This window comes from Anabas testudineus, chromosome 16 (genome assembly GCF_900324465.2).
Source record: "Anabas testudineus chromosome 16, fAnaTes1.2, whole genome shotgun sequence".
Lineage (NCBI taxonomy): Eukaryota > Metazoa > Chordata > Actinopteri > Anabantiformes > Anabantidae > Anabas > Anabas testudineus.
The window spans coordinates 4628777-4655078 of NC_046625.1; the positions used below are offsets into that span (position 1 = coordinate 4628777).

Here is a 26302-nt window from a genome sequence, read left to right on the forward strand (position 1 = left end):
CCTTTCATCGTTTCAGAGAAGCAGTTTAACTAGAAGTAAGGGCTCTGACTGACAGTGTGAAACAGCTTGCCTTGTTAACACTGGTCCAACCCCTCACAACCACAGTCTCACTGCAATATTCAATCAGTCATAGTTGTCAGAGGCAAAAATACCTGCCTTCAAGAAAATACTGGCATGCAGAAAAGGGCACAGTTTGCTGAATATTTGATTTGCCTGATAGCCTTTAGTTAGGAAATTCAGTCTCGACTCTGCACAACTACAAAATGAATGATTGTAGAATAATATTTTTACAATCTCTTCAATTTTTCAACTTTAAACATACAGTCTCGACATTATAAAGAAAGAGTTTATGTAATATGAATTCTAAATCACTGTCACCTTTTTAACTATGACTGCTAAATGAACACATATATTTGATCTTGATTAGTAACTGAATTTTCCTGCATTACCAAGAAGCCTGTTAAGAGCAAATGCTCTCTTAATGGTAACTTGACATTTATTTTGGGTCCAACTTATCCTAGGTTCATCATTTCTGCTGTGACTCATTGGATGTTTATCTGTGTGTTGTGTTGCTAAGCATATACACAATATAATTTCAAGCTGATCTGTCTGCATTTGCCTTCTTTCATATGCTCTGTTATCAATGCTTTTATTGTATAGTGTGATATAGCACTTATTGAATTTAGTCCATCTTTGGTCTGCATGGTTGTTCGACAACCATGTAGAAACTTCTGGGCAAGTTTACTAAAAAGGGGCAATACATCTATGAGCAAGTATTTCAATAATTCATAAAGAGTTCAACTCTGTCTTGATATCTATAATAACCAACTAAGATTTCACATGACTTGACTTTCACCTGAGTGGACATCCCATTCAAATAAGTTGCACTCAAACGACCTGGGAAGTCAGACATGTCCTTGTATAGTGAGAGATTACTTAGAACATTACAAGGCAGAAATGTCAATATTGCCCCTATCAATCTCCAGGCAGAGGGCACGTCAAAGTTGAGCACCCACGATGTGCCAAGAATGTGTTGCCTGTTAAACCTGTCGGCTAAAAAGTGAGCAGCTGCACCCATTCACTGCTGGATAGAGTACCCAAAGCAAAGAAATCCCACTGAGGCATTAAAGCATAGCCCTAATTATGGAAGTGCTTTTGCATGTGATAATAAAAGATAAAGCCAAATTCACTCATGCACCAAACACTGCCATTTGAAAAGTGCTTCTCAACAAATTCTTTAAACTAGTCCATGCATTAGAACGGTGGCTGTTCCTTAGAAGGAATAATCTCGAACTCTACTCTACTACTCTTAAAGCCAAATGTTAACATCGTCAAGTAAATGTGTTTAGGGCATTTTTTTAAGAATCTATTTTGGGTCTTTGCTATAGTAATTTCCTGTAGGCATGTAACTCACCCCACTCCATGTTCCAACTAGTTTTTTTTTCCTACAGTCTTATGACTGACATTATGACAGCTACACCAGCAGAAGCCAGACTTGCATCACAGAGTTGCTGACATTAGGTACAGAAAAGAGTCTTTCAACATACAGTAGATTGATGCAATCTGAGGAACTGTCATCATTGCACGCCTTAAGCAATAACCTCAGCGTCTCTGCCGTGGTGGCAAATTAGGATCCAAACAGTCACAATCACAATGAGTCTCAGAACTAATTGTTTTGAATTATATAAAAGGTATGCATATCTCCCCATAAATGCTGCATTCCTATAACATAAAGGAACATAAAGGATCAGCACCTAGAGTATATTCAGACTTGCTTAAATCTACTGACCCCTGGTACACCTTTTTTTGTCCAGCAACTTGATTATTCACTACTACATTCATATTCATCTAAGAGTGTACAACAACCAAAATGTTAAGGCAGACCCCATCATTAATCTCTGCATATGAGATGTCAACATGAAAACAAACAGTAGCCCTGCATGCTATTTCATTACCAGCTGTCACTATCATTCTACATTATCTGCTGCTGTACTGAACAGTCTCAAGTGTGTATACTGTATACTGCTGTTCACTTAATGGATGCTCTCTCATTCCACTTAAGTACCATATTTTATTATATGTCTTTGTTACATTTGAAGTATGTGTTGTGTATGTATTTCCTCCAACAGGGTATTTTTTCCTTAACTTCTGGTCCTATAACACTTCTCATTACTCATTAACAACCATAAAGCTCATCTTTTCCTATCTGAATAGGCTAACACGTTATAGACAGAATAATAATGTTCAAGAATAAGGAGGAGCTCTGTTGTACAAATTCAATGCAATGAAAGTACAGGATGTGCTTCTGCTGAAACCTGGACTGTGAAAAGCACCTAAATCACTGAAAACGTTAAGTGAAACCACGCAGTAGGGGAGGTTAATGAAAAGCATGCAAAAGCTGGATACAAAAGAGGCTAATTAAATTACAGTAGGGGTTGTGCATTGTAACTTCAAACGCCCCATGTTCTGCGTAGATGAGCAGGCTAGGTTTTCGAAATGAATGACAGAACACCTACTTTAACTTATGTGTTTACCTTGATAATGCTGCTCCTGCGTGGTAAATCAGATTTGCCATCCAATCCGACTGAGGTGTTGGCCGTATCCACCCCGGCTTCGTTGCCAGGTGCGACTATGGATCCAGAACCGACCATATTTTCTGACATCCCACATTCTCCATTCAACACCGACACTTCGCAATGCGTCTTGCCAGTGTCCTCGTCGCTGGGCACGGCCGTATCCCCCAGATTTAATGGAGGCAGGCTCCCGTCCTCCCCGCACTCCGCCATAGGCACTTCGAGCATACACAGTCACACGCAGGCTGGCAGGCTGCTGGGTAGCAAACCCTTATGTTTCAGCTTTACCCCAATTTCCTGCCTCGTCTATCGCCTCTTAGTATGTGCACACATTTCTGCCATATCATCTCTCGGTTCACATTGCTGTCAGGCTCCTACTGGCTGCTGGGTTTGCTCCGTGCATTGTGCTCTGTGAAGAGAAACCACGACTGTTAACATGACTAGAAAACATGCCATTAGTAACGTTATCAGATGCAGTTATTCAACACTGTACAGTTTGTGTGCACTAAAAGCGGATGTTCACTTATAATAAGTGAACGCTGTCATCGTAAATGCAGCACGATAAGCGGCACACGCTTCCCTTTATGTATGGGCTCTTTTCTTTTCAGCATTTTAATTTAAGTTCACCCTTTCAGCTCCTATCCACCGTGTGCATCCCACACATGAATCCAATGTGATGATTTTTTAATACAACGTTAGTCACTTCATCTTAGCAGCGCTCGCTCACGTTGACTTAGGGAAACAACGATAACTTCTCAGTTCGTAATTAGCTTAATGATGTAACTAGCTACCTTGTTATACTAGCCTTTATGTGTTTACCTTTTGAGCTGCCTTGTCTCTCCATAGGAAGCACAGCCTTCCTTTTAAGTTGTGGCTGCAGCTGAGAGGAGCCAGACCACCGTGTGGTGCCTGTGCTGCTGAGCCGAGCCGAGCTGAGCTACTTAGCTAACCAGCTAACCGCGCTCGCTAGCTAGCTGGGTGAAGTTAGAGTCCACACAGTACCGTCACTGTTGTAACCCGGCGAGCCGACAAAGGAGGACAGTGCCTGCACCGGCACTGAATCTCGGCAGTCGCCGGGTGTTGAGTTTAAGTGAAGTTAAAACAAAGAGAGAGGCAGTCTGTGAACGCGGCTCCGGTTACCTCTGAACAAACCGTCAAGTGTCGTTTCTAAGGAACAAAGTTGTGTACGTCTCGTGAACGCGCACAGGGCACGACTCGGCTGTGCTGTCAATCAAACGTCCATTTCCAACCTGCTCCTTGTTAAACTGAGCTGTCTGCAGCTCTCACAGCTCAATTAACGTGTGTGTGCACCTCAATGATTAGATAAAAGCATTGACATATGGATGGAAACTGTGCATAAAGTGATTCAAATCAGCTCCACCTGTGACTTTAATCCTTTAACTTTCTTGAGTACGAGTACATTTTAAAATGCAATCCACTTTTAATTTCTTTTTAATTCTTTATTTTAAAACACTTCAGGACATTTTTGACAAATGTCCATCTTCTTCTTGTTGTTCTTTGTGGCTGTTTCCTTCCAGTGGTCACCACAGCCAATCATCTGCCTCCATTTAACTCTATCCTCTGCATCCTCTTCTCTCACACCAACTAACTTCATGTCCTAGCTCACTACATCCATAAACCTCCTCTTTGGTCTTCCTCTACACCTCCTGCCTGGCAGCTCCAACCGCAGCATCCGTTTACCCATATGTTCACCATCTCTCCTCTAAACATGTCCAAACCACCTCAATCTGGCTTCTCTGGCTTTATCTCCAAAACATAGGCTGTCCCTGTGACCTACTCATTCCTGATCCTGTCCATCCTCGTCACTCCCAAAGAGCAACTCAACATCTTCAGCCCTGCTAAATGATGATGATAGTAGAAACGGCAACACAATTTCCCTGTAGTAATAAGGGAAAGTTAAGCTGGCATTGAAGACTTGATAAAAAAGTTAATTGCAATAAAATAAAGTGAGAACAGAGATGAACAGGGACATTAGCCAACATTCAAAGCTGTGACTTCGAAGCAGATGCTATGTTGAAATGCTGACCACACATGGTCTTAAGAGGATAAAGGGAGAACACATTACTTTCCGTATGATCAATACTGTTATGGTTGTTGTCAATTCAATTCAGAAGCTACAGGAGATCTCTTAAGGACAGTTAGCTTCCAGAAAGGCTCACATGACAATTGTTTTAGTGTTTACAGTCACACTGTGTGTCAGATCTTCCTCTTTATAAGTGCAGTGCATAAAAATGATGGACTAATCGCAGTGGTGAAGTAATAGTAACAGCTTCTTGTTTGCATCAGATTTCTTGTGAAAATAAACCCACCCTATTACTATTGGGTCAAAAGTAATTCATCCCAAGTCATCCATTCCTCTGCACATACTGTGTGTCATATGTAGATCATACCCTTGTTTTATTAGGCTCACAGAGAGTCAGTGATGAATCATAACGGTATTTTCCATGATTTAATGCATGATTTAATAATTTTATTCACAGGCCACTGGTTCTGATGAAACCACTTTGGGACACAATAGCTGGAGATGCCTTGAGTTGTACACCAGAGACATCTGCTGGTTTACAAAGGTTATTGATAAGAATACAGTATATTTATTTATTCAGTTTAGTTTAAACCACATTTTAACTCATCAAAATAAAGTAGTATCAGCTTACAACCCCTCCTTACTCTTGTCTATGGCTGCTGGTTGTAAAAACATGAAACCATTTTTTTTCTGCACTTAATTGAAGCAACCCAGAGAGGTTAAATTAGTTCATACTTGAAAAAACAAGAATCAAAATGTTAATGTGGTTCGTATTCTGTCAACAATATTACAACCCCTTCCATTTATCTTGGAGACCCCCAGCCTTGGAGCTATTTAGCCCACTAAATAGTACAAAAATGCAGCATAGTGGTTCAGGAAAGCTTCAAGGTGAAGAAGGCTGCAGGCCAAACACGTTGGCCTGACAATAAAGCTGTTTGATAGTCGGCAATCTTTTTTTAATCTTTACAATTTGCTTTCCCTCATCCATGCACCTTCATAATAGGTGAAGTTGTGTCAGGAATTTCTGCTGTAGTTATGCTTGTGGATATGTTGTAATCAGTATCAGTATATCAGCTGAAATGTGTAACGTTTTCATTGTTGTTGAACTGTACTTTCTCCCAGTAGAAGTGTTTGATTACTCTACATTACTGAAGTATGTTTCTTTGGTAAAACAAGTCTTATCTTCTGTTATCACCAGTTAAAGATTTATTAAAGATGGGGCATGGTGTTATGGTGGTGTGTTTGTGTGTGTACTCAGCAATCCAGAAAGACTTGACTCAGGTCTGGCTGTTACAGAGGAGTGAAACCAGCTTTTTATTGGCAACTGTTATGCAAGACACTGCTAAAACAGTTTTTAAATCTTTTTGCTGAAGGATTATCTAATACTACTAATAATCTAATAGCACATTTACTGAACTGGGAGATTATTTCTCTGCTCCAGCTATTGAGAGAGGTTGATCAGGGGTTAATTTTCTCGCTGCACCTGCTCTGGTTTTATTTTTTACTAAGTTTACTGTTCTGTTTCAGATTAAAGGGTTAGTGTTAATATTCATATCAAGTAACTGGCTCTCCAACAGAGCTTCAACACAACTTCAACCTTGATCACAGCTTGTTCAAGATTCAGAATTCATACAACTTACTGTACACAAATCCCTACAGGAAAAAATAAACTGCTGCACTGTTCAGTTACAAACAAAACCAAAGCATTAGCTCACAGGTGCATATACATTTACATTTATTTATTTGGCAGACGCTTTTATACCTTAAAAGTAAGGTACAAAGCAAGCAAAATATCTAAGCCAAGCAGAAGAACTTTAAATTAAAGTGCTCTAGAAAGAGGAAGAGACTGTTTCAAGTGCAAGTAGGTAAGTGCAAGTTTTGGTTTTGTTTTTTTTTAAGTGCAGAAAAGATTTAAGTGTAGAGAAAGATTTCAGTGCAGAAAAGGTTTGGAAGAGCAGTTGTGGCTGGAATCTTTGGGGTGAGGTGAGGGAAACACAAAATACTGTTCACAGGCAGAGTGCAGTGGGTCCGAGGGATTGTAGACCTGGATGAGGGAGTTCAGGTAAGCCAGTGCTGTGTAGGCACTGGTCAGGGCTTTGAACCTGAAGCGAGCAGCTACAGGAAGCTAGTGCAGAGATCTGAAAAGTGGTGTAACGTGTCCTTTTTAGCTGTTCAAAATTAGATGTGCTGCTGCATTCGTGGATTCTGGAGGGCTTTGATGGTAAATGCTAGTAACCCTATCAGTGAGACTTTGCAGTACTCCAGACAATAGAATTAAAAAACAAACCATTACCAAGGAACTGCACTACACTAGCTGTTTTTAATGTAAATTTTATTGTGTGATCATTTGTAGAAGGTATATTTGAAACAAAGAAGATGTGCATGCATGTGTGCATTTGGAAAATTTCTCAAAACTCTAGTGACATGTTTCAAGGGGCTTTGGGTTCAACAAAGTTTCAGACATGTCTTTTTTTCATTGCTTGTGTCATTGTACAATACCTTCATATATGTTTTATGCTTACAAAGAGCATGCTTATTTCATATAGTACAGTTAGTTTACAAGTTTATCTTTTCCCTATTGGAATGATTTCATTCTCTATGCATTTGCATGAAGCAGGGCACCAGGCGTACACCAGCCAATTTCTGCACCCAGTCGTCCTTGCCAAGGTTGGACAGTTGATGAAGTGGTCTATGTAAGGACAAGGGTTGGCTGAAATGACACATGAAGAGATTAGCTCATTGTCATTGTACATTATAAATTTATATCTTTCCCCTTTCACCTTGTTTGTCTCACATTATGTGCATAATTATAATATCTCACACTTACTGCAGAGGTTGTCTTCACAGGCATTAGGACAGGAGCCACATGGGGGTCCTACTTCATAAGGGGGCCATCTCCTAAAGTTTCCTCTGATAAATACAAACAACATATGTAAGCATTTTTAGCTCAAAAAGCGCATTAAATAACTGGAGGGTTAATGGGGGAAACTCACGCTCGATAATAATGGCAACCATAGTAATAAACGTTAGAGCACAGTGTCATTCCACAGCCAACTTTGTACGAGGTGTTCCACACCACCTGACCAAGAACAAAAAGCAATTTCAGTGCCACTTTAAAGTGGGAACTTCTAAAGATGTATATGCCCATATGTATATTAACTGTTTAAACACTGTCATGACTCATATGTTTGTTTCATGTTTCATTTTTGAATACCTCATTCTTCACAGTTGAGCAAACACTTGAGAAATGTATTGTGTTTGTGAAATAAATCAAATTGAACATTGGACATTGGGTGTTGTAGTCAGTAGTCTGGTCACGAATGTCAATTAATTATTCATTCTCTATTTGATTCTTTTTTAGTTTCCACTAAAACGAGTAAAATAAGATTAACCTATTTGCTTTCTAACTTTGTTTGCTTACTGTTTCTTTTCATGCTTTACTAATTTTATATACCATTTAAATAAAAATAACTACTACAAAAGAGGCAACTCATAAACATAAAAAGACACAAAATGACTGCAAAGGAACTTAAAGTGACCATGAAGAGATAGAAAGTTATAATGAAGAGACAAAATGTGACAAATTAACATACAAGACATAAAATTACTACAAAGAAATCTTTGTCTTTTGACAAAAGACACTGAAAGTCTGTATTGGCACCATCTTCTACGTGAAGTTGTCCAACAACAATTAATCCTTGTGGATCAATAAAATACCTGGGTGTAGTGGCCAATACTTTGCCCATCAGCGGATCCATTAGGATACGTGTAGTGTACCACCTCACTGTGCCAGGCATCAACGACATCCTTCCATGCGTAAGGTTCGAATGCATAGAACAGATTCTCACCCAACTGATATCCTGGTCAGTGTTAAGAAACACACGGCAGCACCAATTAATGAAAGTCTTCAGATACAAAGATTACATTATTTAGATAAAATAGGGCTCATTAAAAGGCCTATTGATGGTAATCTCCTTATTGATAACATATCATATGTGGTGTCATTTATTATTAAAAGAATGTATTAAGTCTGCAGATAAGATTATGTTCACTGTGACTCCAACCATCAATCATGTGGTCAGTCAACTCACATGGAACCTTTGCATTTCTGAGGTATAATGCCCTGGGATAGAGGGAACGGTGAAAGGGAAACAAAGAGAGAGAAGGAATAAACAAAAGACAAATATACCATTTAGCATGCGAGTACTGGGTGGCCCATGATTCAGAATGCACTGGTCAACCCAGGCCTGAGCACTGGCTGCTACGTCTTCATCGTAGACCTGTATCAACGAACAGAAGAAAAGCAAAAAGAACAAAACCAATGCAGGTTCATTTCAAATTGACACCCACAAGGTGGGAAAACATCTATTCTCTTCCTAAATATTAGTTTTGATTTTGAATCTGCAACCCTTAAAAAAATTTTAAGGTTTTAACTGAAGTGGTCTTTCCATTTGTCATAAAGCCTAAATCAGAAACTAATAACCACCAATATATCGATTAACACCCACCCCTGATTTAAACACTGTTTATGACTTTTGTGATTTAGAGGTGCTGTTTGCAACGCACCTCACCAGCTTTATTCTTTATGTTTTCTCCTCACAAATAGTAAGAATATTTACTTATTTGATAATTACTTATTTTAAAAATGTATCGGAGACACTTTTACTGTGTTATCAGTAACACCTACCATTTTAACCATATTAGAAGCAGGCGGCTTCACTCCTCTCCTAAAGGCATTGTGTTGGTCAACGATCTCAGCCTGTATTACTGTGTTATCTGGGCAAAGTTCTGCACACACACATACACATACACACAAAAACATGCACACACACTTAAAACCAATGTAAATGCCAGATTACAGACATAATAATGAAGAGTGATATTTGCTCTGGTGGCTTAATATCCACCGTACGGCTCAAAAATATATCCTGGTTTAATTACACTGCAATTACTTCACATAACAAAAGATCGCACAAAGATGATTGTGCTAAATCCCATAATCTTACTGGCAAGCATGTTGGCATTGTCTGTGAACGGATGCTGTTGAATACAATGGCACTATGAAGTAAAATATATTTGGTGCATTTCACTTTGTACTTACCATCCTGTGGACACCGTGACACGTAGCAAAGCCCATTTGAAGAGAAGAAATTCAAGTTAGGTTCTCGTCAGTGGTCGTCGACCATATATATTCATATTTAAAACATTTAGTTCTTGTTTTTAAGTAACGCTAACAAAGGAAGCAATGACCTTATTACACCAGTGGGAGGCAGCAATGTACTAAAATGTTCCTTAAAATGTAGAAAACTAAATAATTGCAAGTTTTACCAGGGTCACAGCACCCTGGCACAATTTAGACATGATGCCCTGAGTTGAAAAGCCAAGAACATGACCTTTTTATTTCCTTGAAACATCCCCTGTTAGCAATGAGGGAGGATTAAACATTTCTGACATCACCAGTAACAATATCATAATATTTAATAATAGTAGTATGGTATGGATATTTTCTGTGGTAATGCACATTAATCAACATGGTTACCAAACAATAACTAAAGTTCATATAATATTTTAAATATAATAAGATGTTTGAACCAATGAAGCTACACAGGCATGTGGTATTTTTAAGGTAGTTGGTTTGCAGGATTATAACAACTAAATCAGACTGCAGTGATCTTATCTGATATGTTGCTAGCCAAACTTAAATAAAGTAAAAGTATATTTTAAATGGTAATTCAGAGTGGTGAATAGTAAGTCAAGAGTAAGTTAAAATACAAACAAAATACAGTTCTTAAGAAAAGTTAAGTAATTAGAAATGACTGCATATAGGTTCTTTCATATTGTTATTATTGTATGATATTAATATATATATATATATATATATATATATATATATATAAGTCTATATATATAAGTCTGACAAAGTTGAAGTCAACTTCAATATAATACCAATACGTCAAGGCTGTACACATTACAGTGGTTGTTTCCTGACACTTATGTAATTCATAATGTTTTGTAATCAAACCTGACAACATTCAAAAACATGTTTCTGTCCAGTTCATTTCCTTTCAATCTTATTTTAAACCTACTCACCACATTGCAGTAAGCGTTGACTTGATGCACCGTCAAGATGCAAATTAGGAATGCAAACATATTGTCAACAAAAAGGTAGATGCCTAAGGTATGAAGAAAACAAGGTGATATGATCATGATGTAGGACAACTATTATTTATATTTTCATATTTTAAGTCATCTAACAAAACAGTAAAATTGCTAAAAAATAGTTTACATAAACATGTTGCTGTTATTTTCTATCCACCTTAGAACTTGAAGACGTACTTACACACGGGTCTCCAGGAGGTGCAGGTGAGGTGGCACTTACAGTATCTCTCCTTCCTTTTATAGACCCAGCTCACAGATATTAAACATTCTCTTCGGGTTGTAAATGATCCAGAGCTTAACACAATGGCTAGTGAACTGAAACAAGTCACATGACACTGTGGATAATTTGTCTTCTATCGAAAGCAACTGACATGAGGTAAACAAGGAATTGTTAAGCTCCAGGGTGTAGTGACTGCCTGATGGACTGTCACAAGTTTACACAGACCAGAATGGGGGAGGCGTTTGAGGTCAAAGTAAATAAAAGAAAAAGAACGCTGCTAGATTACAACATTGAACTGTATAGTTCTGTATGCCAATGGATTAAAGGCATCTAGCATGTATGGGCTGAAGTCGCACCCATTGCTTGCTTTGGCAGAAAAAGTAAGACACAAGAAATGGGATTCAGACCCATGTGTAGATTGAGAGACAAGAATAAGATGTCCCTACTGGTTGGCTGTTTGCCTAAATCAGTGATATTCACAATTTTTTTCAGGAGAGTTGCAAAACACCAAAAGCCACCTCAATTATTTAAACATGTCTGCTGACTATTTAGTGATCCCGCAACATGCATTATGTAGTTCAGCCAGTACAGTCCTAATTAAATAATACTGAGATGCATTTCCTTCACTTTCTTCATGTTATACAGTGGCAAGAAAAGTTATGTGAAACCTTTGGAATTTTAATGATTTTCTGCATTAATTTCTCATAAAATGTGATCTGATCTTCATCTAAGTCAAGAGTATTACCAAATATAATGTGCCTAAAATAATAACACAAAGGAACATTGATCGTTCATGTCCTCATTGAGAATAACCATAAACACCTCATAGTAATAGTGGAAAAACTATGTGAACCCATAGAATTAATTACTGGTTGACCCCTCCTCTTGGCAGAAATAACCTCAACTTCCTGTAGCTGCACATTGTTCAGGAGGAATTTTAGCCCATTCTTCCTGCAGAACTGCTTTAGCTCTGTCATACTGTTTGAACCTCTCATGTGTGGCTCTCTTCAAGTCGTTCCATAGCATCTCTATTGGGTTAAGGTTTGTGCTCTGACTTGGCCACACCAAAAGGTAGATTATGCTTTTCTGAAGCCATTCTGTTGTGGACTTCTTTTCTTTTTCAACTAGCACTATGAGGTTTTTATGGTTGTTCTCAGAAAGATCAGAATTGTTTTTGAGTTATTATTGTAAGCACATTGTATTTGTTAATACTATTACTTAGATTAGGATCAGATCAAATTTTATGACAAATAAATGCAGAAAACCATTAAATTCCAAAAGGTTCACATACTTTTACTGGCCACTGTATCTGTAGGTTGTTGTTGCAATTCATGTGAGGCACGATGTGCATCATTGGCACGGTAGACCAACGAAAAGTGCCAGTTATCGCTGGCTCTGTTCTCTATTATCATTGGCTCAGTAGACGTTATTAGTGACGCTGTAGGCTGTTAATGTGTGCTGGACCTTTCTCATCACCGTTACGATAATAAACTTGGAGTGTACCAGGTAGACACAACAAATGCTTAATTGGATTTAGGCACAAAAACAACTTCCTTCAGAAAGGATTTGAGTTCAAATAAAAAACCTACTGAATAAAAAGCACTTAAACAGGAGTACATTTACCAACTGACTACATAAGAGACATATAATGTCACTTATGTGAGCAGGTGTGGGCTCAACTCAATGAGCCCACACCTGCTCACATACAGGATTATCTGCATCCTGACTTTGATTTATACCGCCATGGTACATACATACATGTAATGTTTGCTTGGAACATACAGCCTGGTTCTTTATATAGACTTAATTTGAAGCGATGTGAACAAAATAACTTCTATATAGGATCAGAAAAGCAGAAATAATGCAGTGAGCCCCCAACAGAGTTTCAGCTATTCCTAGAAAATGCTGTTGTCTCCTCTGACCATTCAAAACACCCTACAGTAAACACATTACAAATATTTATTTTTATGTTCCAGGTAACATGAGGAATGGTTGAGCAGTGTGTTTGTGGATTACCGTGGGAAATGAAGAAACTACTTGGATTACTGACGCTGTAACACTGACGCTGCAGAACTTTATTTTTGGAGTGCCATGTGTGTTTAGAACATAACACAATCCCCTTTGTTAATTCTCGATAATGTGTCTTAATGCACAATAAGCATTATGCTGCTATCGCCTATTTGCTTAATGCCTTATGTTATTTGTTATTCAGTACAATGGCAGTTGGAGTCAAACAGTCTAACTCACCAACATTTGTTCTACTTGGGCTTGCTCCACAAAGTAATGTGTACTTTTAGAATCATAAGTCTTATTCTCTCTCGTTTTTCATTTTCACCATATGGTAGATTTCTCTATTTTCACCATTATGTAACCAAATAATATTCTGTTTACACCTACTTTCATGGGTTTTATAGTGAAAATCAGTGGCTCATTGTTTCAAACAAAACGCATATAGCGAATAGCTAGATTAATTAAAAACCATCACAAGCACTGTATTAATGGGAAAAAAATCTTTAAATTCTCTCTGTGTGACTCCACCTTCAGGTTTTGTTGCAGCTCAATTCGATAGTAAGGAGCTTAATACTGGAAAACGAGTAACATCTGCTAATTACATTAATAATGTCCAGCCAGAAGAAGCTTTCTTACACACTTCAAGCTGTTCGTTTGCACTCTTATTGTAATTTCCAATAACAAAAACTAACTGATTAAGTCACATTTGACATAGCTAGCATTTGCATCTGTAATGTAATATAACAAATGTCAGTCTTGCATATTGTGGCAGTACACAGCAAAATATTTGATTCATGTCAATGTGTTATCTAACAAAGCGACACTGTGTGTGAACCCAGCTCCATATGAACTACATGTGTAATATGAAATGTAAACTAAAGTGAGTTTGCTCACTATTGTCAATAGCAACATTATCTATGAAGATGAATATCATGGGTGTAGTGGTATTTACCCATGGCGTTGTATACATTCAGATACTGTATGTCTTTCTATCTGCCACCTTGAGGTAAGGGTGACAGCATACATTTCAAAGTAATGGCAGCCATTACAGACAACAATGCTAGACAGGTCTGAGTGCAGCTACAGGTGGACACCCCGGGCAGAAGCCTGACAGCCTAATGCAGTGCGGCTCTGTGGAAAGCATGTGAAAAGGTTGAAGTCTATTGTTGGAAATCTTTTCTTGTTCACTTCAGTCGCTGAAGTCAGGCACTTAATCACGGTTAATAAGAAATATCCTGAGTGCATGCACACTGCCCTACAGTGCACACAGCCAACAGGTCCAATTAAAAAGCAAATGAATTATGAAAAAGACGTATTCATAAATTTAATAAACGCTAAAATTGAAATGAGCTTCTGAAGCTTCATACTTTCATCATAAGGGAGCAAACTCTGCATTGTTTGAGTCGTGCATTCATAAAGTCAGTACATGATATACTCCACAGTGAGGAATAAATTCAGATTGAAGGAATGTAAATTGTGAATCATTGTCATTTTACATTATTAGTGTCACTGTCACATAGCTATCACACAAGCCTTATATGAAACATCACGTAAAAAACAAACAAACAAAAGAAACATTATAAACTTCTATATTTTCTGTAGGAAAACAAGTATTTATTCCTTTAATTATTTGTTATTTACTGGGGCCACACATTACAAGCTAGTCTGGAGATTGTTTTGCATCTGTAGTCAATGGAAGGATTGTATGTAGCCACCAATGAAGCAGTAGATAAACACAAAGAGCAGTAGCATCACTCATAGAGAGCAATAAACCCATTAGAAGTAAAAACACAGAGTAAATCTCTCTGACAATGTAAAAGCAAGAGTACAATAAAGGACAGGTTCAGATTCTTTACTATTTGACTCACTCCCCATGACAAACTTCACTTTCTACATTGAACACTGGGGGGCACTGTCACATCTTCAGTCGCAGAGCACAACACTGTTCTTTGACTGGAAACCTTCAACATAATTGACCCAGTGATTGAACAATGTTATTATGTTACAGCACAAGCAGCAGACTCATTTAGGTTCCCTCAGTGATGTGTTTTTGTTTCCTCTCACTCTCCACGTCCTGTCAGCTGTCGGTCTGAGTCCTCAGCCACTCATGTAAGACTGATGCCTCCACAAACACCAGCTTGATGCGTGGTTGCCCATCTTTATAACTTCGTCCTATTTCAGTGGCCCCCACAGTTCTCCAACGGGAAAGACCTGCAGCAGCGGGTTCTTTGTGGCCGTGCATTTTTACCAAGTTGTGGGACATTGAACACTGCTAATTTGCCCCTCAACAATAAACCCACTGAAGTGGAAGAGTTACATGACATCTAAATGTCATCTGGTCCAGTATTTATTTTTCACTTTTTGGCATGTTTGTAGCCATTACCACAGCTAAAACATGATGGCAATTACACTGTGGGTGATCATTAATGTCATTCAAGCCTCAGCACCAGTCAGGATGGCTTCAGTATTATGGCATCCGTTTGATTTAAATCAGTTTAAAGAGCTGGAAAACCAGCCAAGCATCCACCCAATATTAACAACTTCATTTGCTTTTGTTCTGTTTTTTTCTAACCTGAGGTCTCTCCACGGATGTTTCAAAGACATGATACGCCAGAACGGCCCATTTCCTTTCCAGAGTTGAACCCTTTTCATGCAAAGATGATCTAATGCTGAAAAACGTCCTTCCAAAATCAGACACACATTGCCCAGATCTATATATGGGTTTGGCAGTTTCCTTTTGTGCTTTCAGGAAGGGTGCTTAAAGTCTAATGGGGCTCCCGATGTGACAGCAAACAGAGGCAGAAAATCTCAATCTTAAAAAGAGACATATCATTAATTTGCAGCCTGGAGTTACATCCTCTCAGCAACGTCTAAGCAACACAATGAAGCCTCTCCTCGGAGGGCAGCTCCGACTCTGGAAAACAAGCGACTGAATCGCCTGTTAGGCTCAAAATGACTTTGAGAAGAACCCAATGTCATGATTCCATTATGTGGGGCTGGTGAATCTAATCACAGTCTTTAGAGCTCTTCACCGGTAATTATGGCATCTGATCAAAAAGCAAATCATCCTCTGACTTATTTATTCAGCTGGGTTTTAAAGTTAACATCACAGTGAGTATTTTTGATAGCTGTCATTTTAATTTGCATTTCACCATTTGATGAAGTTCGCTCTATGCTGACATTTTCCTCTTCCACAGTTATTTATAGAAAACAGAAAGGCTGTTCAAACTGTAACAGATCCACATTCAGCCTGTTTTCTGTATAAGTGACCAAACAGATGTGGCACATCAACAACAACAACAATTTAAATCTGTCTCTTTCTTGTCTTTGTTAGTAATTATGGCTGAAAAGAGGCAGCAGCAATATTAGATTCAAAGGGGCAATGTTGCCATCTGCATAAGAATAATGGTAAAACTTCAACTTTATTGAATTAAATACTGTTAAAGAAATGAGCACAACCTATGTGATAGTAGATGTAATGAAGGTTCAACCTAATTGGTGTTTCCATCACGTGACCTTAATACAAAACGTTTTTAGTTGTCACCACATGACCACATTAGAAGAGCAGTCATGTGACCACAGGTGGTCATATACTGCATAAGATCATAACTTCTGTTCCAAGAATGAACCTGTGAGCTCAACAACAGCTCATGTTTTAATGTGTGTGTGTGTGTGTGTGTGCACGTGTATTGACCATGTGGCCCGGTATACTGCTTTCTTTCTAATTCGTTATCAACCTATTGATTACTCTTTCTGTTCACCTATCTTTCTGTAGTACTTCGCTTTCTAAACAACACCCACCACCACCCTTCCTCCTTCTCCACCTCTCTCTCTCTAAATCTGGTATTTCCCAGTGAAGCCCCCTCCCCGCTTCCCCTCTGTCAACCCACCACCCCCTCCCTTTTCCTCTGCCTCCCGTCTTTACCCCCCTCCTCTACTCAGATGGATTCTTCAGGCAGTCGAGTGGAACTGGTGCGGCTGCCGAAGAGATAGACAGTGAGGCAGAGAGGCTGTGCTGAACAGACGCTGGGTCAGAGCGCTCAGTTGCTTCAGACAATCACAGGGGAGCGAGAGAAAGACACAGGAAAAGAGACATAGAGAGAGAGAGAGAGAGAACATCTCATAGAAAGACAGACTGAAAAGACAGAAAAGGGAGGGAGAGACAGAGGAAGGAGGTAAATATGTGACAGGATGTGGTTTCCCTGAGCTTGCAGAACACTGGTATACAGGCATACTTTGAGCATGACCTAAACACACCGAGCGTACAAGTGTGTTTGAGCTCCGTTAGGTGCTGTGGGTGAAGACGAAGCAAACCGCTGGAGCTGCTACTGCTGCTGCAGAGCTGACAGACACTTTGTTTCTTTGCTGCCTGCCGGAGGATTGTGTTTCCTTTCAGCAACCTCAGTCAGCCTGTCGGACAGGATCTGAACCCAACCTCCATCCTCTCTTTGTGCTGGTCTCTTTTCAAGTAGAATGCGCTTCACTGCTGGAAGCTCTGGTCCAGTTGCTGCCTTTGTGTCCAAGCGGTGAACTTTTAAACTGTTGTCTAATAGGTAAGTTTGTTTTCTGTTTGTGTGAGAGATGCATTTGAACTTTCTAACAGATGTGTTCCTGTGCTTATGTCTGATTCTGTGGCCACTGTAAACTTGGACTGATTTGTGGCAACTGATCACCACAGAGAGTTGATTCATCAGATGATGCCACAAGCCTCAAGTTCAGCAACAAGCTTTGAATCACTGTTAACATGCATGCATGTTTGCACATTCACATGCTCAAAAACACACACACTGTGGTCATTCATCATGCACATCAATAGATCTGGTTGTTTTGAAGTCACATGTAGGATGGATGGTACAGAGCAGGGCTGAGAATGCCAAAAATGTCTACCTGGATCCAATCACAGTCCAATCAGTGTTTCAAGATGTGCCTGGCGTACAGTATCTCGCCACTCCCACCAGTTGGGAAAGAGAGGAGTGTGTGATTTGTAAACTGCTGTGCTGTATGTGTGAAGTGTGAGGTTCCACTGTGTGTTTGTTGTGCAGCATTCGCGCTGATGTGACCATGTGTGTCTGAACAAGTGGGTGTTCACATGCTTAGACTATGTGCTATGTACATGAGTTCATCCAAGCATGCGTGAGTGTACGAGAGGAGGAGGTTTAACGGAAAAAAACAAGCTGAGGAATGGGAGGAGGTGAGGGAAGGGTGAGAGAGTGTCAAGGAGGAGGAAGACGAGGGCATGAGAGAGAGGAAAAGCCAAATGGAAGAGGGGAAAAGAGTGAACATGTGTGTGTGTGTGTGTGTGTGTGTGTGAGGGAGAAAGTGAGTGAGAGTGTTCAATCTGACTGAACTGCTGTTAATGAGATCCAGCTGGTGAGTTGTGGAACGTCGGGCTGCGTTAGCTCAACATTGTTGGTGGGTCAGGAGTTCTCTCTGTGTCATGCATGTGTGTGTGCAAAGATAAGAGCGTACAGAAATATTGGCAAAAACAAAACAAGCAGCAGCACAGCAGATAGAAGCACTAAACACTGATACAAACAGTGAAGCATGGTACACACAAAGTTACACATACTCAGATACAGATAAAGAGAATCACAAACTCTTACACATGCACATGAACTGCACAAGCACTTCACAAACATACAACAGAGGAGAAAATAATGACAGAAAAGTATAGTTATGCATAGCACAGTATACTTATTTACACATTCAATAAGAACAGCAAAATGCAGATAGTACACACAAACACACACATGCACACACACAAAAAAAAGCTGCCACATGCTCAAGTGTGTTTATCAAAGAGTAAATGTACTGTGTGACAGGCAGTGGACACATGCAGCACCACACATGTGAGCATGCATGCTGAACATACACATGTCATCAGCACGTATGGGAACACGCTTTAAATGCACAGACACACACACACACACACACACACACACACACACACTGAGGAAACAATTCCCCATAGAAACTACATGTGTCTGTTGGAAATGTGGAAGTGATTGTGGTTCGGGCCTCACTGTGCTATAATGTCACATAGAAAATGAAGTCATTAGTGAGGTCAAAAGGTGAAGAAACCAAAATTCATTTGTGGTTAAGTACAACTTTCTAATAAGGTACCCATTAGGGGTTTGAAGTTGTAGCTAATGGCTTTAATAATGGTTAATGAATCTTTTTCTAGTGCTTTAAAAATTAGTTTTAAGCTATTAATAAGAACAACATGGGAAGAATGTGAGGTTGTGAGAAGTCCCTTTGAGTGGGGTTTACCCTCTCGCTGCATCCTTGCTCCTATGAACTACTGAATGACTTTCTTTTTATTTAACTGATAGTTCTTTAAATGAATAAACACATCTAAATTGTAACATACAGTCCTCATTAAGAGTAAAAATGCTTTCTGAAGTTCAGCTGAAGATAATATTAGATTTCAGGAGGCTGAGTCAGAAGATTTAAGCAGGTTTCTGCTAATAATAAAACTCTTCAGTTTAAAATCGTCTCCTTGTTGTTACCATGCTGTGATGGAGCAACAGTAACACAAACGGGGAGTTTTTTGCACTATAAAGTCGCTTGTTTTGCCTTAAACAAACTGCTGAAGTTCCTCATTCCTTTCTGTGTAATCACGCTAGAAAAGATTTCAGTCTGGGGCGAGAGGAATGATAAAACAACATGTGAACATTATTAAGAAAAAACTCTTAAACTGCAGATGTGATTGATTGTTGTAAAAACCTTTAACTAATGATTTATTAACGTTCAGGATTACAAACGACTTACTAACCTTTAGCGGCAGCCTATTAGAAAGTGAAAAATTCTATTTATCTTTGATATTAATGACTTTATTAACATTTATTCTGCAGAATTAATGTTTTTTTTAGAACGTTAGCTCCATTAACCTTTACTGACGACTAACTAACATTTAAACTTGCAGATCTATGATCCTTTATTAATGACTTATTAGCATTTAAATGAGGATAACTTGTACTTTGGTCATATAAAACTTAAATCTGCATTGCTAAACACTCAAACATGCATACCTGCCTGTTACAGGAGCAGTCACTGTGTTTCTGTTGTGATGTTTCTCATTTAGTTTCTGAGTCCGCAGCCGTCAGTTTGTTTGTTTTCTGACTGTGTTGATTTTCATTCTCTCCAGTCTTTTAGCAAACATGTATTTTAATCAACTTATGTTCGCTATCTGATCCGGGCACGTTGAATCCCCCTGTGTGGTGTGAAATTTGATTAAAGTAATTGGCAAGCGTTAGCTGGTGTAAACCATAATGTGCCCTCCTTCCCACTCAGTATATATAGGCAAACACTTACAGACAGACCAGAATATTTCATATTCTCAGAATGTATGATATGTCTAATTGAAACGTAGCTATTTTAAACCATCCAAATTTTATTCTACTCTTGTTTCATTCTGAGCTTGTTTGGGACATAGTGAGAAATATACATGAATGTGAATGATTGGAGACTAAAATAAGATGCTGGAGAGGGAGTTTTACCCATTCACAATCGATGAGACATATTTAGATTAACTCCAGTATTTCTTGGCTTGGTGTGTTCTGGTGTGTTTGGATAGAACCTCTGGTGTCATTTAGTGAACAGAAATCAGCTTTGGCATCCTTATGGGCTGTAATATAAACATTGGGCAGCAAATGTGGCTGATTGACATTCTGGTAGATACAGTGTGAGTTTTACCATTTTCACTAAAGGGTTTCGTCTTGATTGCCGCCTCTGCTGCAAACCCACATCTTTCCCCTCAGAAAAGCTTGACTACAAGATCTCAGGCAAAGATTATTTTCCTTCACTCCCCTGTGAGGTGACAGTGATCGTGCTTTTGAACATACTAAGTTATTCAAGCCTCTGGCATTGCCCTGGACCTGAGACAGCACATTGGGATGAATACTTGAAGCGAAACAGAAAACACAATAACTAATATTCAGCCAGCTGTTTGGCTTACTCCCAGTCCAATGAAAAACATCTCCCTTGATATCTCTATAAGGCAAATTGAGTCCTGTTGTAATGGGTGGTCAAGAAAATTGCAGCAGTATTGATTGGGTAATGTTCAACATGGACATGTCGATAGGGCGTCTGAAAACCTAAGAACTTGGCTTCGGCTGGCTTTAATAAAAACTGACCTGCCTGGAGCAAGTTCACAGAAAGCAATGAGTCACTCACGGGAAATCTCTTCAAACCCCTCCGTGTTTCAGAGAAAAATAGCAAAGGGAGTAACCAAAGAATTTTCTATTTTTAACCAAGTACTTCTCTCTTCATCTCTTTTGAAATGACAATCATTTTACCTATTATTTAGTTACAAGCTGAAAACAACCAGCATAGTGTTTGTGCAGATAATGTTTTGCTTTTTAATTGTGAGAACACAGAAAGAACCGTACAAATCCCGAGCTTGGATAGATTATGCATAACAAATCAAACCCATGACTGTCAAAGACATGCAGAGGAGGGGAAGAGGAGGAGATGAGTGATTGCTTCTGGACATGGAGGAGAGGAAAGAGGAGGAGGATAGGACACAGGGAGCCAGTCCTGGTGATGAAGAGGAATAGGAGGCTTACAGCAACCGAAAAAGAGAAGAAAGGAAGAAGCTGACAATGAAAGAGAGAGAGAGAGAGAGGTTGAGGAAGATTGGTGCCTATTATTCTCCGGAGAAGGGAATAGTCATAGAGGGGTTGGTTCCCATGGCAATAGCTCCCGTCAATGGATGTGTGTGTGTGTGCGTGGACAGACTACAACTGGACCTTGAGACCGCACAGAAGTAAGCCTGTCCGAGGACGTGGCGAGCCGCGGAGCCACCCAGAACCTTGAAGCGACAGAGTATCTCAGACAGACACTATTGTTAACTCGCCGGTTCTCTCTGCCTCGCTCTCACCACGCATCTTCCATTTTTTTCCTCTTGTGTGCTTGCCATTAGGTATCGTCCTTGGGCATTCTAAGCAAATATAAAAAATTCAGTGAATTGAAAAAGCAATTCCACCTTTGGCACCCATGCTGTCCTTGTTGGGAGAACAATAAGGGTTTAGATGTCGAGATATCTCTAAAATGTGTCTAATTGGAAGCTTTTCTTTAGTGTCTCCACTGCAGAAACGTTTCAGGGGCCAATGATATTATAATGCATGCACTCACTTACTATTTACTGCTTTTATACAAAACATTTTACCAAAAGACAACTTAAGTGATATGTGGGCTGACCTCTGTGCCACTGGCTTTTGAATCCATCTTTCACATTTTAGGACACATTTGCATCCACGACAGAACCTGGTATTAACATTTGAAAGGATCATTTTTAAGATTCATTTGCAGCTTGGTTACAGTATCAGTGCAGGTTATTTAAACTCAGGTCTCCAGCACATTCAAATCTCTCCATCGACCCCAACCATCTCCTTGCTTTTGATTATAAATGTGCTTTGCTTATTAAAAAAACAGCTTTCATCACAACATAACTATAATAATGTTACATTTGGTACAAAAACACAATCATATCTGCAGCTTAGTTGCATAGAAATGTAATTTGTAGGAGACAGGAAAGTCATCAACACTCTCTTCTAAAGTCATACTGTATCAATCCTCTGTCCACATGTTACAACAGATATTTCACCTCCTCTTTCACCTCCATCTGCTAAAACTTCACTGATGGTTCAGGGTTCAGAATTTAAAAGCTCTGCAATCTCTTCAACTCTCCATTCCTAGAGGATGTAAGAAATCCTCCCTCCGAACCTTTAAACAGTTGCTGATTTTGATTCATGGCATGCTGAGACTTGGAAGTGGGGTATAGCAATGAAAATAATGCATTTCTCATTATAATTAACTAAGAATGTAAAAAAGCAAGCAGCACCCTGCTGCAGCTCAACCCTTCTAATTGTTATCACATATAGTAGATATTCAAAGAAACACTCCACTAAAAAGCTCCTCAGTCTGAAATGCTTACATCAAGGAACTGACCATTCATAGCAAATGGTTATAAAGTTAGATTTGGTGGAAAAGTCTGTGCTGCAGAGGGAGCCCCCGATGAATCCAAGCAGCGCAAGTGCAACTTAAGTGCTCTGCCTGAACTAATGCTTGTGCTTCATTTTCAACATCGCCTGCATGTTAAATGGTGGATGTGGAAAGTTTGTAGTTTGCTCTGTTATGGGAGATGACAGATGCAGTCAGCTCAGATTCACAGCAGTTGATGGATTCCAGCAGCAATCCAGTTTCACGGGGAGAAGAAGTGTAAAAGCATCTGTAGAAGCTTTCCAAGCCACTCGTGCAGCACAAACCACTTCGCCCCTGTTCATTTGTATGCTCAGCGTGGTCTAGAGGCTGAAATTTTTACCACAATCTGCCAAAATATTGCAGGTTTTTGGTGGAGTATACCTTCAAATGAGTTGTAAATGGCATGTACAGTGTATCTCCACCACACAGTGTATGCCCCACTCTCACATACTGTACATGTTACAGTGTGCAATCACTAAAGGTTACAGCATTAACATCCTGCCTCAGTGCCCATTGTTGTTCTATCCCTCTTTTCTCTCGGGTTCCCCCATTTTTTTCCATCCTCTCAGTTGTCCCACTTAATTGAGGATTTAAGGTGGTAAGAACAGAAGGAAGGAAGAAGGGAAGAGACTGGAATTTCCCAAAAGAGTGCATTAACACTTTGAAGCAGAAGAGAGAGAGAGAGAAGGCTGAAGGACAGAAACTTGACCAGACATACAGCTATTTGACACATTGGTTTAGTGTCCTGTGACCTTTCCTCAGAATTGGTTTGTTGTAAGTGCCTGTTCTGTAAAAGTAACTCATGGCATTTTCTGCTTTTGCAGCTCTGTGGTTATATTTAGGTAACTTTCTGTGTTGTGTGTGTTCACGTCAATCACGCTTTGGTGAGTTTTTCCAATAGTTCCTTTAGATAAAGCTTCAGAAAGCTGTGGTTTGATTTCAAGCAAACTCTAGACTGATTCATTTGTGATGTAAAAGCTATGTAGGCCAACCACAGGATATTATGACACCAACTGCGATTTTAGCACAAATACAAACATTAAGCTACTGCTAAATGTATAACCCATATTTATGGAAGGTAACTTGGTAACCATGGCAACACCGTGTCAGCACACGAGTGTGGGGATTTTCCCTGATTCACCAGATGAAACAAAAATGTGTTGTAAGCGTGTCCTACTTGTCCCCGATAAAAGGTGAGCAACACACTGCAGCGTCACACCGACACCATCAACGCTACCAAATCTACACATTTAGGTCTCATTTCTAGCTGTATATATTTCAGAAGGAACTATCAGAGAACATAAATGCACACATAAGCAAAAAGTAACTGCTGTCAATGTCCAGAATTTGACTTCCCCACTTGGGTCTATGTACGTAGCTCTGCCAGTCACCAAAACAGTCCAACACTGAGACACTTGTCTGTTCACATGACTCAAGTTTGACTATAAAATTCATAAGACCACAAAGGGATGATGTATTTTTCCTTATTCTGAAAAAAGGAACTGAACAACAGATGGGGAATATTAAGGCAAAAGTTAGTAAAAAATCACTGTTATGAATAAAACAAAACAAAATGATGACAGTAGACGAAAAAAGTGAACTGCAGCCTTTTGTGTTTAAGCTGCAGACTTTATAAAACCACTGATCCAGCTCCCCATTTTTTGCCATATATTCAACTTTGTGTCTGGACTTCTGCACATACCCTTTCAACGAATGGCAGTTTTCTCAAGAGGACATGACCACGGGAGATTGCTTCTCAAACACGGGTCATTTGAAGCTTTTCAGCCAATAACCACTGCTGTTGTTTTTCATCTATGGGGTTACACTTGTCCTCTCATTCATCTGATGGTCTCTGTAACTACTCCGCCTTGCAGAGCCCTTGACTCTACTCCTCACAATCGACTGTGGATCATGCCGGACCCGCAGTTCCCACCACAGAATGCAGCCTAGTGCTCCACTTTCCTTGTCAGATTAAGAAGATCAGAAGTCAGAAAAAGACAATGAGGGTGAGGGAGATAAAGCACAAGAGAGGGAGAGGGAAAGAGGAAGGGAGCAGGCTTAAAAGGGAGACTACATGGAGGAGAACAGAAGAACACAGTGTCCTAATTAACGTCTTCCACCATTAATCCACTCTGAAGCTTCCCATGCTGCTGGGTTTGATCTCAGCAATGTTGCTATCAAAGCCTTGTAACATGGTCGTGCAATATGGGAGAGATTTCAGTCAGACGGCATTAAGGAAAATCATTCAGTGTGATTCCTGCGTGTTGCTGCTGCTGTGATGTTTGTACTGTAAAAAGACATGACTGTAAGGTTTTAATTTCTCATTAGAGCAACAGTCCAATTTAAAGCTGCGCTAGTTTTATATGAACAGTGGATGAGATTGCTGCATAATGTAAAGTGTGTCGTTAGTAGTGACAAACCCACACACAATATGACCCGAGTCTGTAGCTCTTTAAGGCATTTTTGGCTTTACAGGCACATCATTTTGCTAAATCATCGTGAATCAACTGTACACTATCTGTACAATACCTGTTGTCAGATTAACCTTCCTTGTCATGGCTATTGCTTCTGTGTGTAAGTATGTTGAGAACCTCGACTGGAGTCCAACTCCTTGTATGTGCAGACATACTTTATGAATCTGATTCTGATTCTTAGCCAGCCCGGTCGATTCTGTGAGGACTTTAACTGTTCTCCCTGTATCTGTTGGTTTTCTCTGGGTACTCCAGGTTCCGCTCACAAAAAAAAAAAAAAAAAATGCAGGTTAATTGGTGACTAGTCTCCATATATTAACCCATTGATAGACTGGCGACCTGTCCTGGGTTTGCCCTGCCTCTCGCCTGGTGTCGGTTGGTATAGGCTCCAGTGCTCTTCGACCTTTGAGAGTTAGGATAATGGACAGATGGATGGATGGATGGAGTTGAAAGAGACCACCAGACCCTGAAAACACAAATAAATGTTGTCTTATGTTGACCCATGTCTTCTGGACATGTCAGTGACTGTTTCGCAGCCCAGCATTTATAATAACTTGAGAAGATGATTTGTCTTGTTCAGGTTGTAGTGGCTGAATCAATGATTTTAGCTTCAATATTAGGGCCAGATCCCTGGAGAAGCAATAATGCATGACCCCACTGATCAATTAGAGCACAGACGAAATGAACAAAGTCTGAAACAAAACACCACAACAACAGCCAAACATCATAATGTTGTCTTCCACACACTCAGTGCTGTTTTTGGTACGAGGGCCAAAGTTAAGTGCCTTCCAATTATAACAAAGCTTCTGAACATCAATCCTGGTTTATGAGGACGGAATCT

General features: G+C 39.6%; 3 protein-coding genes across 4 annotated transcripts in view; 1 reads left to right on the plus strand and 2 right to left on the minus strand.

The window, feature by feature from the left end:
- The window catches only part of LOC113169383 (inactive phospholipase C-like protein 2), a 32780-nt gene extending 29022 nt beyond the window's left edge, over positions 1–3758 (minus strand). Inside the window, exons 1-2 of the mRNA XM_026370748.1 lie at positions 3393–3758; positions 2535–2982 (exon numbers count right to left, since the gene is read on the minus strand). Coding sequence (XP_026226533.1) covers positions 2535–2801 — 267 coding nt within the window. The 5' untranslated portion in view covers positions 2802–2982; positions 3393–3758. The remainder of the gene's footprint in view (positions 1–2534; positions 2983–3392) is intronic.
- Positions 3759–7181: 3423 nt separating this feature from the next.
- On the minus strand, positions 7182–9978 carry LOC113169006 (cysteine-rich venom protein). The gene is made up of 8 exons (XM_026370120.1): positions 9960–9978; positions 9719–9781; positions 9305–9405; positions 8807–8897; positions 8335–8477; positions 7611–7696; positions 7445–7527; positions 7182–7327 (listed from the first exon to the last, which is right to left on the minus strand). The coding sequence occupies exons 1-8, from the start codon at positions 9976–9978 to the stop codon at positions 7182–7184; spliced, it is 732 nt and encodes a 243-aa protein (XP_026225905.1).
- Positions 9979–16965: 6987 nt separating this feature from the next.
- Positions 16966–26302, plus strand: part of LOC113169758 (raftlin) — a 79678-nt gene continuing 70341 nt past the window's right edge. For both annotated transcript variants that reach the window (XM_026371434.1, XM_026371435.1), the window contains exon 1: positions 16966–17559. The gene's annotated coding sequence lies outside the window, so the exon portion shown is untranslated. The remainder of the gene's footprint in view (positions 17560–26302) is intronic.

Coding starts and splice junctions, on each gene's coding strand:
- LOC113169006 (XM_026370120.1), bottom strand. Junction 9,406..9,718: donor GTCACGGTGTCCACAGGATG/GTAAGTACAAAG, acceptor GTGTGTGTGCAG/AACTTTGCCCAGATAACACA. Junction 7,697..8,334: donor GTATTGGCCACTACACCCAG/GTATTTTATTGA, acceptor GTTCTTGGTCAG/GTGGTGTGGAACACCTCGTA.